Raw genomic sequence first — 13,879 nt, 5'->3', positions numbered from 1 at the left:
GAGGAATTGGAAAGTCTAAAAAATAAGACTGTTGAAGCCAGGCTGACTTTAGCAATTACTGAGGCCTTCTCATATGAAGTCTGGCCAAAGAAAGCATAGGAATGGTGGTAGCCATGCAACTCAGAACCCTTAGAAACTCTCTGGCTGTAATGAAGGCCAGAGAAAGAACCCTTGGGAGGAGGCAGGGATGCCAGCACTGGAATGGTCTGGAGCCTGCACCTGAGAAAAACATGATCCTTAAGAGGACTCAGAAAGGATTTTGGGAAGTTCAATATAAACCCTAGGCTTTGCAGAAGACAAATAGTATAGTGAAGATACTGAAGCAAAATCTCTTCAGAGGAAGCCTGAATGAGCAGGTCATCCAGATAAGGAAAGATCTGAATTAGCTTCATCATGCAGAAAGCAATCACAGGTGTGAGGCATTTGAAGACCCTTGTGGCAGTACAGTGGCCAAAGGGCAAAGCAGACAACTGAAAATGCAAGGAAACAGAGAAACATACAAATTTCCTGAAAAGGGGATGAACAGGAATATGGAGATGGGCATCCTTGAGATCCAGAGAGACTAGGAAAGCCTGACAAAGAAAAGAGGAAACAAGGTTTGTAGGGATAACACTTAAAAGGAAGGAACCTTCAGAAAGGTGTTGCACTAGGACAGACTCAGAATGGGTTTCCAGGTGCCATCTTTCCAGGGAACCAGAAACATTCTGGAATAAAATCCCTTTTCCTTCTAAGAAGTTGAAACTGCTTGAATGGTTTCTTGAGACAATAGGCTCTGACGAACATCCGGAAAAAAAAGGCAGCTGTTACTGAGGAGGTTGAGGAATGCTCAAAACAGGAAAGGGGATTTCCAAGAAGTGTAATATCCCTGATGAACGATGGAAAGAACCCAAGAGTCCTGCGTGATCTGTAACCAATTTGGAAGGGATAGGGAAATATAAAGAGAGAGAGAACTTGGCTGAGGAAAGACGGAAAAAGATATACAGAACTTGGCTTCTCTGGGAAAAAGAGGCTTCTGAGCTGTAGGAGCCTGAGTACAATTAGCAGGAAGAGCCCTTCTAGCACCCTTTTACCCTTGGGAGGAGGGAGAGACTGTCTATGGATAAAGGCAGACTTGGTAGGGTAACATCTCTGAAATTTGAAAACGGGAAGCAAAAATATGCTTCAATTCCTGCATAGCCTTACCTTTTCCTGAAGATATTTAAAAAGCTCAGCAGCTGCAGAACCAGAGATTTTTACTGTCAAGAGAAGCATCCATCAGCTTGACCTTGATATCATCAGGCAGAGGTTGAGGGCAAAGCCAGGAGTACCTCCTCAACGCAGAACCAAAGGCAGCAGCTCTAAACAAAGCATCAGCTGCATCATAACTACTTTTAATGGAAGTGTGAGTCACTTGAGAAGAGCATCCTAACACAGAGAGGACTGGAATCTTCCCCTCAGAATCAGGATGATCTGAAATAACCTGAAAAGCCTGACAGAGGAGCCAAAATATACATGGGCATATGGGTCTGATAACTAACAGCCCTGAAGGCCATAGCAGCAGTATACACTTAATTATCCAACCTATCCACAGTTCTTCTATCCTTGTCAGAGGGGAGCAGCTTAGTAGAAAGCAAAAGTTTAGAGGGTTTATCTGAAGAGGCAGAAGTAACAGAAGGGTCAACTGAGGGACATCTGTAAAGAAATTTGCAATCATCAGGCACCTTATAAAACCTATCATTTTTTTAGGAGCAGGGGTCCGGGAATTAGGAGCCTGAGAAGCTGCAGAAAAAGTATCCAGCAAGGCAGCAAGAACAGGAGGAACAGCAGAGGGCATGGGAGATTCCACTTGAAGGAATTCATAATACCTCCTTTGAAATTCAGAAACCTGGGCACAGTCTCACTTAAATTCCATCATAAGGGAAACAGTATCCCCAAAGGAAATCTCCTCAAAAGGAGAATCAGGGCAAATAGAATCCTCTTCCTCTGACCCATAACCCAAGGAAGAGGGAATACGGGAGGAATAGGCCAAAGATTCCTCATCAGGATCTGTTTCCTTATCAGACAAAACCTGCTCCCTAGGCCTTAAGAGGAGAAGATGACCAAGGGTAGCAGGAACACAGAACCCCTAAGGAGGCTTCAAAGCCATAACGGCACTGAAAAAACCCTGTATAAAATCCTGCCAATAGAGCTGAGGATCCTTAGGAACAGGAAAAATGTGCTTAGTCTTATCTGCAGTGCCTCCGAGAATATGCGAGATACTGGGTCAATGCCGACCTCGTAAGCAAATCCGAATGAAAAACCAGGTGGTCCTCTTGGTTTTCACTAGTCTCAATACAGATGTCTGGTGGAGGCAGTACAGCAGAAGAATCTAACCAAACTTTCTTGGTCTTCTTCTTCGCAAAATACTGACCCTCAGGTTGGGATGATTCCACCACAGCACTCTGAGTCACAATTTAAGATGTTGGTTTTCTAGGTAAATTACCAAAGAGGACAGCTAACTACGCAAAGTTTTTGGGGCAAATAAGATGTATGGTCGTGGAAAGCACCTAAGCGAAAAAAACACTACTCATGATGGTCCTTAAGGGGAATCTGTCTTGCAGACTGGCATTTTCCCTTTCTGGATGACATGTAAACCAACAACCACAAAAAGAAAAAGAAACCCCCCAAAAGGGCACATATCAGAAAATGGCTTGGCAACCAGCAAATGAAAGAGTGTTCAGACCAACGATCACAGATGGAGTTCGGACTAGTGGCAAAGAAGTTCTGAGGATGGTACGTCTGTACATCACCTTTATGCCCTATGCCATGTGCAGGAAGCATACATGTGACATACAACATCCCTATTACAAGCTATGGGTTTGGTATACTGGCTGGATGTCAGGCTGCCCTAGACAAGAGATCCCTCTGTAAGGAATACGGAGACCAAGATATAGGAGGACATCAGCAGTGATCACTGTATAAAGCAAGTACAAGTGCAGTTAATCAAGAAAATATTTTACCTTGGATGGTCTGGATGAAGTTGAAACACTGGAAAAGCTTTACAAAGTTCTCTGTAAGTGAACTTTGGTCCCTTGCAGAAGTGAGGGAAGATGCAGGGCACACACTCACTGCAAGACCTACCTAGAGACATGCTGGGTGAGCACAGGAAGGTAGGGGCTTGACAACAGAATCCCTACCTTCCTGTGGTTGCCCAAAAGAGTATAATATCTAGGCTACTTCTACCTTATCTCTGCCAATATCCAGCCAGAAGCTACAAAACCACAGGCTTATTCCTTTCCTTAGGTGCTATTTTATGCGTCTGGTTTTGCAGCCTCTGGCTGAAATATACAAAGGATACTAAAAAAATTAGAATTTTTTAAATTTTATAAGTGTGTGTGTGTGTGTGTATATATATATATATATATATATATATATATATATATATATATATATATATATATATATATATATATATATATATATATCTACACACACACACACATACACACACATACAATCCTTGCCTGCAACAATGACTTCAGCAATCAGGAGATTGTCTGCATGAACATTAACAGATGAGCAGAAAACAGCAAAGATATGTGCCTGTACCCTTACATAAAATGCACTCTCCTCCACTTAATTTGACCCTAATAAAGCATCTAGCCTTTGACAGTGCACAAACTCCAAAAATGTCCACAGAATACAGCATTACCAACTACAATTCTTAAATTCTGTACTAATGAACCAATTTGCAGTTACACTGATGACCACAATCCTGTTTTGCACCTGCACAATAGTAAATTAAGTTCATTTTGATTTCATAGTGTTGTCTTTTTATGATCTCTTGCTCCATACTGAATATAATACTATGACCCTATACTGTAAAAAAAAGTTTTTTCAACCCACAACATCAACAAGCAGTGAAGTGGCAAGACGAGATATCAGCCCTGCTGCCTGTCTCTGTAGGTGTCCCATAAGGCTCAATTCTAGGGCCACTTCTGTTCTACATTTTCCCCAATAAACCAAGCCACATTTCTGTAATATGCAGATGATTCCACTGTCATCTGCATAACCCCCTCCCTCCCTGAACTCTTGCTTAAAACTCAAACAGCCTTCACAGACGTAGAACACTATCTTAAAGAAATCCAACTCATACTGAACCCTAACAAGACAAAAGCAAATCCAACTCATACTGAACCCTAACAAGACAAAACCCAAGCTATTCACTAGCAGCAGATCTCCAGTACCCCATCCCCTTTTTACATCCTTTCGTCTAATAACACCAAAATAGAACCAGTTGATGATACCAAGTTATAAGGAGTCACTATTGATAACTCACTACATTATGACAAGCGCATAACCTTTTCTATTAAAAAGGTCCACATTAAACTTGGATCACTATACAGAGCCAACACGTCTACTCTTCACTGTAATGTATGCATCTCCTACCTTTACTAACCTCAGAAAACCTGACCTAAACAAATTAGAAGTCTGCTACCACAAAATTGCAAGATTTGCTACTGACCTCCCCAACAAAACACACCAGTGTACAGCCCTAAAACAACTCAGATGGCTCGAATTACCAAATCTGTTGTCACTCAACCAACTCACTATTGTCTACCCCATTATTCACAAACCTAACAACTGCTCATCTCTTAAAAATCTAGTACAACCCTATACAACCAACCAAACCCTATGGTCATTCGACAAACTACTATTAAAAGTTACCAAAGCCAATAATACCTTCAGGGACTCTCTATTCTCAAGCCATATAGCAAAAACCTGGAACTCTATACCTCAACATATACTTAACACTACTACCTCCAAATTCAAACTTCTTTTCAAGGAACACTTAAATAACAACTGTCTATGCTCCTGCACTAACCCCTGGATGAAGAGGTCACTCCCCCATCCCAGCATCTCCCTCACTGTCCTAGTATGATCCCCTTACATCATTCAGTTGTGTCTAAAAATGCTGCAGTTAACATTTTACAGTAGACTCTGTATGTGTATGCCGGTAAACAACTGTAAAATAAAATAAATAAATATATAAATATATTTGCATTACATTGCTGGTGTAGTTTTTCATTTCATTACTTGACTTCAGGACTATGTTTTATTTTTAATAACGGTGCATTATATATAATTATATTTTATTAGACATCAACACAAAGATGCACATCCCATATGGTGCAAAGAAACACTATTGCTCACACTCTCTAAGTCCACCAGTTTTTGCATCTTCTTATATCTGAGAAATAAAATTTGACAGGATAGGATATAAACTAAATATTTACAAGCTCTCAATGCCAAGACAGTAGAAATATAAACTCTCTTACTATACTTTCCAACAAGGTTGAAGAACCTGGGGAAACTGAAGATACTCTTGGCAGCCTCAAAAATTTAAAATGACAACGAGCAACATTTAACTTTTAAATTATATTAAACACTGGCTTTTACTACCAAATGTGCATATCTGCTTATCTATGCTCTCTGGTGGTTATAAAATGGGCTGATTTGAAATCTTATTTCACAGGTGCTGGAATGTTTTAAAAATAGCAGAAACTGTTCCCTTATTCCCATGGATTCTGTAACTTAAGCATTTGAGAAAGACTTCCAGTAGGAGAAGAAATCGTTAAAATAGGCCAACTGTAATCTTCTCCAGTAACATTAAAGATGTTATTTAAATTACTCATATGGGGGGATAGCCTGAAGTCTACAAGGAGTCTATGTAGTCAGAAACAATACACTTGGGAAGATTTAAAAATTGAAACTGTACTCACATTCATGAAAAGGAAGAATCTCTCAACTTTAACAAAGGTCAGACACAGGTGTTGAGTGCTCGACACAAATCTGACCTGCTTCATTTCTTAAAAAAAATAAACATTGGTGCCCAAGTCTTCTTGGTAGAGGCCAAAAGAAACTGATCTGGCAATCTTTCAGAATCTTCCATATAGAGGTGTATACATCCTTATACATATTACAGTTTTCAGGCACTTTCCCAAGAACACCCACAGTTTAGATTTCTTCACTTCGAATATAGTCCTGGGAAAACCAATGTCTGGTCCACTAATGGTACTGATAAAGGTGCATGCCTGATTTTAAGCTTGGGCAGCAATGTTATTTAGGGCTACCCAGGTAGTAATACGACGAAAGAACACAATTATTTCATGACAGTGGAAGGTTATAGATGTGCCACCTCAGAAGCTGAAGACAGAACGGATAACTTTCTCTTAAGGAACATGATTCTTTACTTATCACTACAAACTACATCAGTAGGGAAAAAAACTCAAAAAAAAAAAAAAAAAAAAACAATAAAGAGGTACTACAAATGTCAAACAGCAGAAATTCCCGGGCTGAATTTCTTGTAGGCAGCAAGGAGCTGCACGACACTAAAAAACAGTCACTGAAGAAGAGAAAGTACAGTTGTGTATCTACCATAAATATAGATGTTGAGTGTATTCACTGTTGCAGTCATTACAATTGGGTTATCCTGCTGGCAGGCTACCCACAGTCGGCCCGAGTTCCAAAGTCTAGGTCCGGCGTCGGATGCTGTCACCTCCTCCCTGACGTCAGTGCGCCAGGGGTATAAAAGATGCAGCCAACTCCATTTTCTTCAGTTTTTCTTGCCCCAGATGTCAGGTGCCCCTACAATGGTAAGCTAAATTATGCCAATAAGCATGCATGCCCAAAAAACAACTTTTCCTTCATCTACAAGCAAATACACCACATAGGTTGTATAGAAAAGAGAAGTACAGATAAGTCCCAGCAAAAGAAAAGGGGGATGGTAGGAGGGTAACCTGGACTGCAACAGTGAATACACTCTAACATCTACATTTATGGTAGGTACACAACTGTACTATGTTCATCGTGTTTCACTGTTGCAGTCATTACAATTGGGTTGAATCCCAACGCTAAGGTTGGGAGGCTGGTGCTTAACAGGATTAGGAGAGGCTATCAGGCCCTGCAGAACTGCAGTGGCAAAGCCTGCCCTGGATTTAGAGTAGAGAGGTAAGTGATAGTGCTTTGTAAAAGTATGCACTGAACTCCAAGTTGCAGCCTCTAAGATGTCTTTGGTTGGTACTCCTCTGAGGAAGGCTGCTGAAGTGGCTGCTGCTCTGGCTGAATGTGGCCTAATGCCCTTAGGCACTGATTTGCCATGCTGTGAATAGCAGCAACGAATGCAGTGGCCTATCCACTTTGAAATAGTCTGCTTTGAGATAGGCTTTCCTTGTGATCCTGCAGCATATGCCACTAGAAGTTGTTCAGTCTTTCTGAAAGCTTTGGTTCTGTCCAAGTAGAAGTGTAGCTGCCTGTGAATGTCCAAAGAATGCAGAATTCTCTCACCCTTATTCTGTGGGTTTGGATAAAAGGTAGGCAAATGAATTGTTTGGTTAAGGGCCACACTGGACACTACCTTAGGCATAAATGTAGGGTTTGTCCTCAGAGAAACCCTGTCAGGATGGAAAATGATAAAAGGTTCCACAGCCATGAGTGCCTGTAACTCTGAGACTCGTCTAGCGGAGGTTATTACTAGGAGCAGAGCTGTTTTCCAGGATAAGAATTTTATATCAGCTGCAGAGGCTGGCTCAAATGGCGGCAGTGTGAGTTTTTCCAAGACATAGTTGAGGTCCCATGCAGGTATTGGTGCTCTCCTTGGAAGTCTTATGTTTTTGGCCCCTCTGAGGTACTGCCTTAGTAATGGATGAGAAAAAATAGGTGGTTCTGTATTATAATGAGCTGAAATGGCAGAGGCATGAATTTTAATTGATGAAAAGGAAAGGCCTTTATCAAGCATCTCAGTTAAGTATTGCAAAATCTGAGGAATATTTGGAACAATCGTGTCAAAACCTTGTGCCTGGTTCCAAGCACAGAATCTTTTCCATTTTTCTGCATAAGATTTTCTGGTGCTAGGCCTCCTGGCCTCCAAAATAGCATCCATCACTGCTTTAGTGAGAGGTGCGTCTTGAATGGCTATATTATCCGCCATGTTGCCAGGTTTAAGGTCCTGAGTTGGCTGTGTAGTATCCGACTGTCTTGTTGGGTCAATAAGTGAGGAATTTGAGGTAATGTCCAAGCTGGGCATTGAGACAAGCTCTTTAGGATTGGGTACCAGTGCTGGCGGGGCCAGTCTGGGGCAATCAGTATCATTTTTGGTTTCTCTTGTCTGATCTTGAGAAGTACCCTGGGGAGGAGAGGCAAAGAAGGAAAGGCATATACTGTTAGGTTTTTCCAGATGAAAGATAGAGCATCCACTTCCCATGCTTGCTTGTGATAAGTCCTTGTGCAGAATCTCTATAGTTGATAGTTGTGAGGGGAGGCAAATAGGTCTATGTCCGGGCATCCCCAGTTCCTTGTTATCATGCTGAAGACTTGTGGATCCAATTTCCACTCGTGGGGATCCATTAGGTTTCTGCTTAGTTCATCTGCCAGAGTATTTGTCCATCCTGGCAGGAATTGTGCTTGCAGATGTAGTTGCTAAGTCAATGCTGTGTCCCACAAGTTTATGGCTAGCCTGCAGAGGGGGTAGGAATGTGTGCCTCCCTGCTTGTTTATGTACCACATGACTGTAGTATTGCCCGTCTTTATCAGTAGTTGTCCTGGATGAAGTAGATCCTTGAAGGCTGTCAAGGCATTCTGAACAGCTAGCATCTCTTTTTGACTGATATGTAGATGCATTTGACTTGCGAACCATGTGCCCTGAATACATCTTCCTACCATATGGGCTCCCTAGGCATAACCTGATGCATCTGTTGTCAATGTCTGCCTGGCTGTGGGTAAGGTGAATGGCTGTCCCGTGTTGTGGTGACAGGCTTTTGCCCACCATCGAAACTCCTGTTGCAGGCAGGGAATGAGGGTAATTATTGTTTCCAGGCTGTGGTAATATTGAGTCCAAACACTTTTTAGATAGCACTGAAGTTTCCTCATATGCAGTCTTGCATATGGAATTAGCAGAATGCAGGATGCCATGAAGCCCAAAGCCCGCAGAATTTTTCTTGCAGATAACTGGGTCTTTGTTGCCAACATTTTGAAATAAGTAGCCAGTTGCCTGTGTTTGTCTGGCGTGAGATAAGCCATCTGGGCAGTTGTATTTAAGCTTGCACCCAGGAATATTATCTCTTAAGAGGGTACGAGTTTTGATTTCTTTTCGTTTACTGTGTACCCTAGACCTGTTCGTAATCTTTTTACAAATGCCAGATGCTGTAGTAGAATGTCCTTGTTCTCTGCTTGAATAAGACAGTCGTCCAAGTAAGGATATATTTGTATTCCTCTTAGTCTGCAAAATGCAATTACTGGTGCCAGGCATTTTGTGAAGACCCTGGGCTCAGTAGATAAGCCAAAGGGCAGTGCAGAGAATTGGTAGTGCATTGAGCCAGCTATAAATCTGAGGTATCTTCTGCATGATTGTCTGATTGGGGCATGCATGTATGCCTCTTTTAGGTCTAAAGTCACAAGCCAAGCCTTCTTGCCCAGCATGGGCAGAAGCTGATGCAGAGTTAACATTTTGAATTTTGGAATATTCAGGAATGTGTTTAGGATAGACAGGTCCAGTATTGGTCTCCAGGCTTTGTCCTTTCTGGGCACCAAGAATAGCCTTGAGTAGAATCCTAGTCCCTGCTCTTGCTGTGGTACTAGCTGAATGGCTCTCATGTCCATGAGGGATGAAACTTATTTTTGTGCCTCTGCCCACTGATTGCGTGGCAGGTCTGGCATACCGTTTGGCCTTGGCAGGGTGTGAAAGTGGAACCTGTAGCCTTGTGATACGATATTTAAGACCCATTTGTCCTGGGTGATCATGTGCCAATTTTGTGAAAAAAGTGCTAGTTTTCCCCACAAAGGGACTGCCAGAAAAGAAGTGCTTGGTGCTGGCAGGGGAAAGTCATTGAGACTGTTTCCTGTATGGCTGTGATTTTTCCTCTCCGCTTTTGGAGGTAGAAGCACCCCACTGTTTAGGCCTGTATGAGCCTTGGGGCTGTGATCTGCCTCTGGGACATCTGTATCTGCCTCTTTGTGGCCTGTCTGACACTGGAAAGGACCAATTCTTTGTAGACCAGTTTCTGCTAAATCTGGGAGACTGTACCTGCAAGAAATCCTTGACTGTTTGCATAGATTTAGCTTTGTCCTCCATTTTCTTCAACACCTCTTCTGCTTTAACACCAAACAAGGTATCATGCTGTAATGCAGCATCTAATAGTTTTGCTTTAACATGATCAGGCAGATTCTGTTCTTTTAACCAAGCATTCCTCCTAATGACAGAACCTGTAACAGCGGCCCTGCAGGAGGCCTCCAGAAAATCAAAACCACATTGCAAAGTATGCTTTCCCACTTGTTCAGCTGCATGCAATAAATCCTGCATTTCTTTGTTTTCTGCACATTCTGAATTTGTCAACATTTTCTGTTTAAGCAGTGACATAAGATATTGCTGATATTTAAGCATATGAAACTGGCAATTTAAACCTCTTACACCCAAGGTAGCAGAAGTATAAATCTTTTCCCCCCATCTGTCCAGGGCCCTTGAATCCCTATCAGAGGGGATAGGGTTTTTTACAGTGGAAGCCTTGACCCCTTTGGAACCCTGAGAGATAGTTTCTGGGTCAGCAGCAGGGTTCTTATAAAGAAATTTATGTGAATCAGGAACCCTGTAGTATCTGTCTGGCTTAACAGGAGCTGGTTGTAAAGAGTCAAGAGACAGATCGGACTCTGAAAATACATCATCTACAATGTCTAAAACAGGAGGGATAGCAAGGGGCCTGTGCTGTGGTAATAAAATTAAGTCTCTGAGCCTTTTCCTGGACTCTGAGTAATCTTGGCTCTCCCAGTGGAAATGCTCCCTCATAGTATGCAGGGTCCCCCCAAAAGAATAATCCTCAGGAGGAGAGGCTGAAGGGATAGATTCTTCAGCACCAGAATCCTCATAGGGAGGAAGAGAATATTCCTGTTCAGAAGAGGAATCAGAGGAAATGGAAACCTGATCTGAAGATTCATATTCTATCTCTTGCCTAGGCCTCTTATCAGGAGGGGGATGGGAACCCCTGATCAAAGTAATTAGGTCTTTGGCCATTTTAAGCATCTGTTTTTTAGGCATGGTGGCCTGTCCAGGAGAATGCTGTACTTGTTTCTTTGTCTTTAGAGCTGCTTTAGTCTTTGCCTTTGAAGCTGAAGTATGTTTCACATATAACTGTGTAGGACTGAAAACACCCTTAGAAGCCGATGCCTGCTCAGCGGCTCCGGACCCATCTGAGGGAATAATTCCAGTGTGTCCAATACCTTGAGTTTCCAGCGGCCTAGTCAGTTTCACGTGGGAGTCGGAAACGGCCTGTGGCTCTGAGGTAGCGGGTGTCAGGGGCTGCAAAAGCACCTCACTGAGAACCGGCGACAGGCCTAGCGGAAACCTCGTTGTCGGTTTTGGACCCCGGATTCCTGCTTTTTCTTTGCGCTTTTTATAAACTCTGGTAGTCTGCTGTTCCAACGACATTATATAATTGAATCTTCTGCCAAAGTAATGAAATGCAAAATTGTACCGACACTTAATAGTGCGTTGGTTAAACCAAGCACAAAACAGACAACTAGCAACGTCGTGGTCAGGGCCTAGGAAAGGAATACAGTAAGAATGAAAATCCTTATGAGGTATTTGCTTCCCACAAGAAATACAATTATTAACTTTTTCTAACATCGGTCTGGAGCAAGAAAAAAGTTTCCCCAACAGGGTACTTCGCTTTAATGAAGACTTCAGATCTGAAATTCGAATTTGAAAATCTCAGGAGTCGGCTGACCGGCACTTGTGAACTGCTTTTGCTTCGGGCACCGCGCGGCAAGAAAGATTGAAGAAAATGGCGTCGGCTGCATCTTTTATACCCCTGGCGCACTGACGTCAGGGAGGAGGCGACAGCAACCGACGCTGGACCTAGACTTTGGAACTCGGGCTGACTGCGGGCAGCCTGCCAGCAGGATAACCCAAAAGTAATAATTACAACAGTGAAACACGATGAACATCATGCACCCAGTGTTACAGGGTCACAGAGCTGTAGCATAGCCTGGTACTTAGTGGAGGAAAGATATACTGCTCATCTTGAATGTGTCACCAACCAATCTCAGGCTAAACAGATGCACGCACCCTCACATGGTGTGTACATTTAGGGGCAATTTACAGGCTTGACAATTCAATACTGCATGTTTTGAGGATCTGGAAGGAAATCAGAGCATCCAGCTAAAGCTCCTGTGGACAAAAGAAGAATGTGGGGACTTCACAGAGCACTTCAGGCAAGAACAGCACTGCAGACCAAATGCTGTGTGGCAGCAATGCTAATTGCTGTGCCATGTGCCACCATAATATGGGCAACAGCTTAGGAGAAAAGTGACTAAAATAACTGACACTGCAATCAAGAATAAGAATAAGAATTCCATTTAAAATTCCCTTTCTAAAAGAAGGATTAAAAACATTTCCAGAGTCTACAGCTTAGCACAAATGGTACAGCTCACTCTGCAGCTAGAAGTAAATGCTGGCAGTCTAAGAAATATGCTGAAACCAAGCTACTAACTGGTAGGTGTAGGTACTGTTGACATACTGACACATGAAGGAAAATACTATAATGGAGATCAGGGAATGTGCTACGTCTACATCGAGAACATCTAAAGAAGAAACACAGCTGCATGGCCTTGGCAGGTAGTCCATGTGTCTTGCCAAGGGGTCTGTGCAACCAGTGACGGAACACATTAAAACAGTGACTTTTTTTTTTTTAATTATTTCTCATGGAAAGGACTGTTGCTGTTAGGAAGTAGAACTCTCAAATGTCAAGTAATAAGATACAAAAAAAGCAGCCACTTTGTAAAACGAGTATTTAAAGGGCAGACTAGCTAAGTTAACTGTTTCCTTCTGACATCAAACAAATTTAATGTATTCACCATGTGTATAAAAATCTTCTTTGATGCTTCATATAATTATTTACCTGGAAGACACACATCTACAGCAGGGTCGACAGTAGCTCGTGTGAGGCTCCTCAGTTCATTGCTGCTGTCTTGCAGGATTTCTGCAACTGATCGTGGTCTAGAACCTATAAATGAAAACATGACGGCAAATCAGTCTGCACTGTAAGGTACAAGCAGAAACATGGCTTACATCATCACGTGTACAACCTCTGTGTAGTGTGCTACTATCTTAATCCAGTTTCCAAGGAAGCCAAGTATCTGCACACAAGTGTTTATATAATGAATTCACAAAAATTCCTGTTACAACAAACTGCACTAGACAATGTAAGGTTTTTCTTTTACCATACCTAGTAACCTTTGTCAGTTGAGTACCACTGCTAGAAATAACCTGTTCAAGCTGTCATACTCTGCTGATGAGGAAATATCACACAGAGGATCTTCAACTAAATAGTTTTTTAACCAATAAGGATAACGTGGTCATGCTATAAACAATTAAGCCACCCTTTAACCTCTTCCTTAATGAATTTTTTTTCAGTAAGAATATGCCTTCATATCAACTGTTTTGGTTTATTGTGTTCCCTGACTAGAAAGGACTGTATTTCTAGTATGGTTAAACCCATTCTCATAAAATTATCTCTGCATTATACTGAGGCACTTAACTGTAAATTATGTTAAACTCTGCTCCTAACTTCCAAAGAAATCAAGCAACTGTGTATTGAACATTAATGTTAAATATGAGATTATAACATTATAAATATATATGTTTTTGATAGTTCTCTTCAGGTTATCAGTTGCAAAACTTGACAGCCAGACACAACTACAGTACACTCTCCCTCTTATCCGGTCTTGCTGGGACTGGACCTTAGGCTGGATAAACGAATGGTTGGTTAATCAGAAAAAAACATACAAAATAGCATTTATAGGTTCTAAATCAGGTAGAATAACAGGATTGGTGTTCGTATGCATTTTTCAAAATAATATGAAGTCTAAAACT

General features: G+C 41.8%; 1 protein-coding gene across 2 annotated transcripts in view; it reads right to left on the bottom strand.

The window, feature by feature from the left end:
- Positions 1-13,879, bottom strand: part of MGRN1 (mahogunin ring finger 1) — a 578,779-nt gene that overhangs the window by 62,326 nt on the left and 502,574 nt on the right. For both annotated transcript variants that reach the window (XM_044089070.1, XM_044089069.1), the window contains exon 15: positions 12,906-13,010. In XM_044089070.1, coding sequence (XP_043945005.1) covers positions 12,906-13,010 — 105 coding nt within the window. The remainder of the gene's footprint in view (positions 1-12,905; positions 13,011-13,879) is intronic.

This window comes from Protopterus annectens, chromosome 12.part0, assembly GCF_019279795.1.
Source record: "Protopterus annectens isolate FY-2018-M chromosome 12.part0, PAN1.0, whole genome shotgun sequence".
Lineage (NCBI taxonomy): Eukaryota > Metazoa > Chordata > Ceratodontiformes > Protopteridae > Protopterus > Protopterus annectens.
Note: the sequence above shows the minus strand (reverse complement) of the source record. Positions and strands in the feature narration are given on the sequence as shown.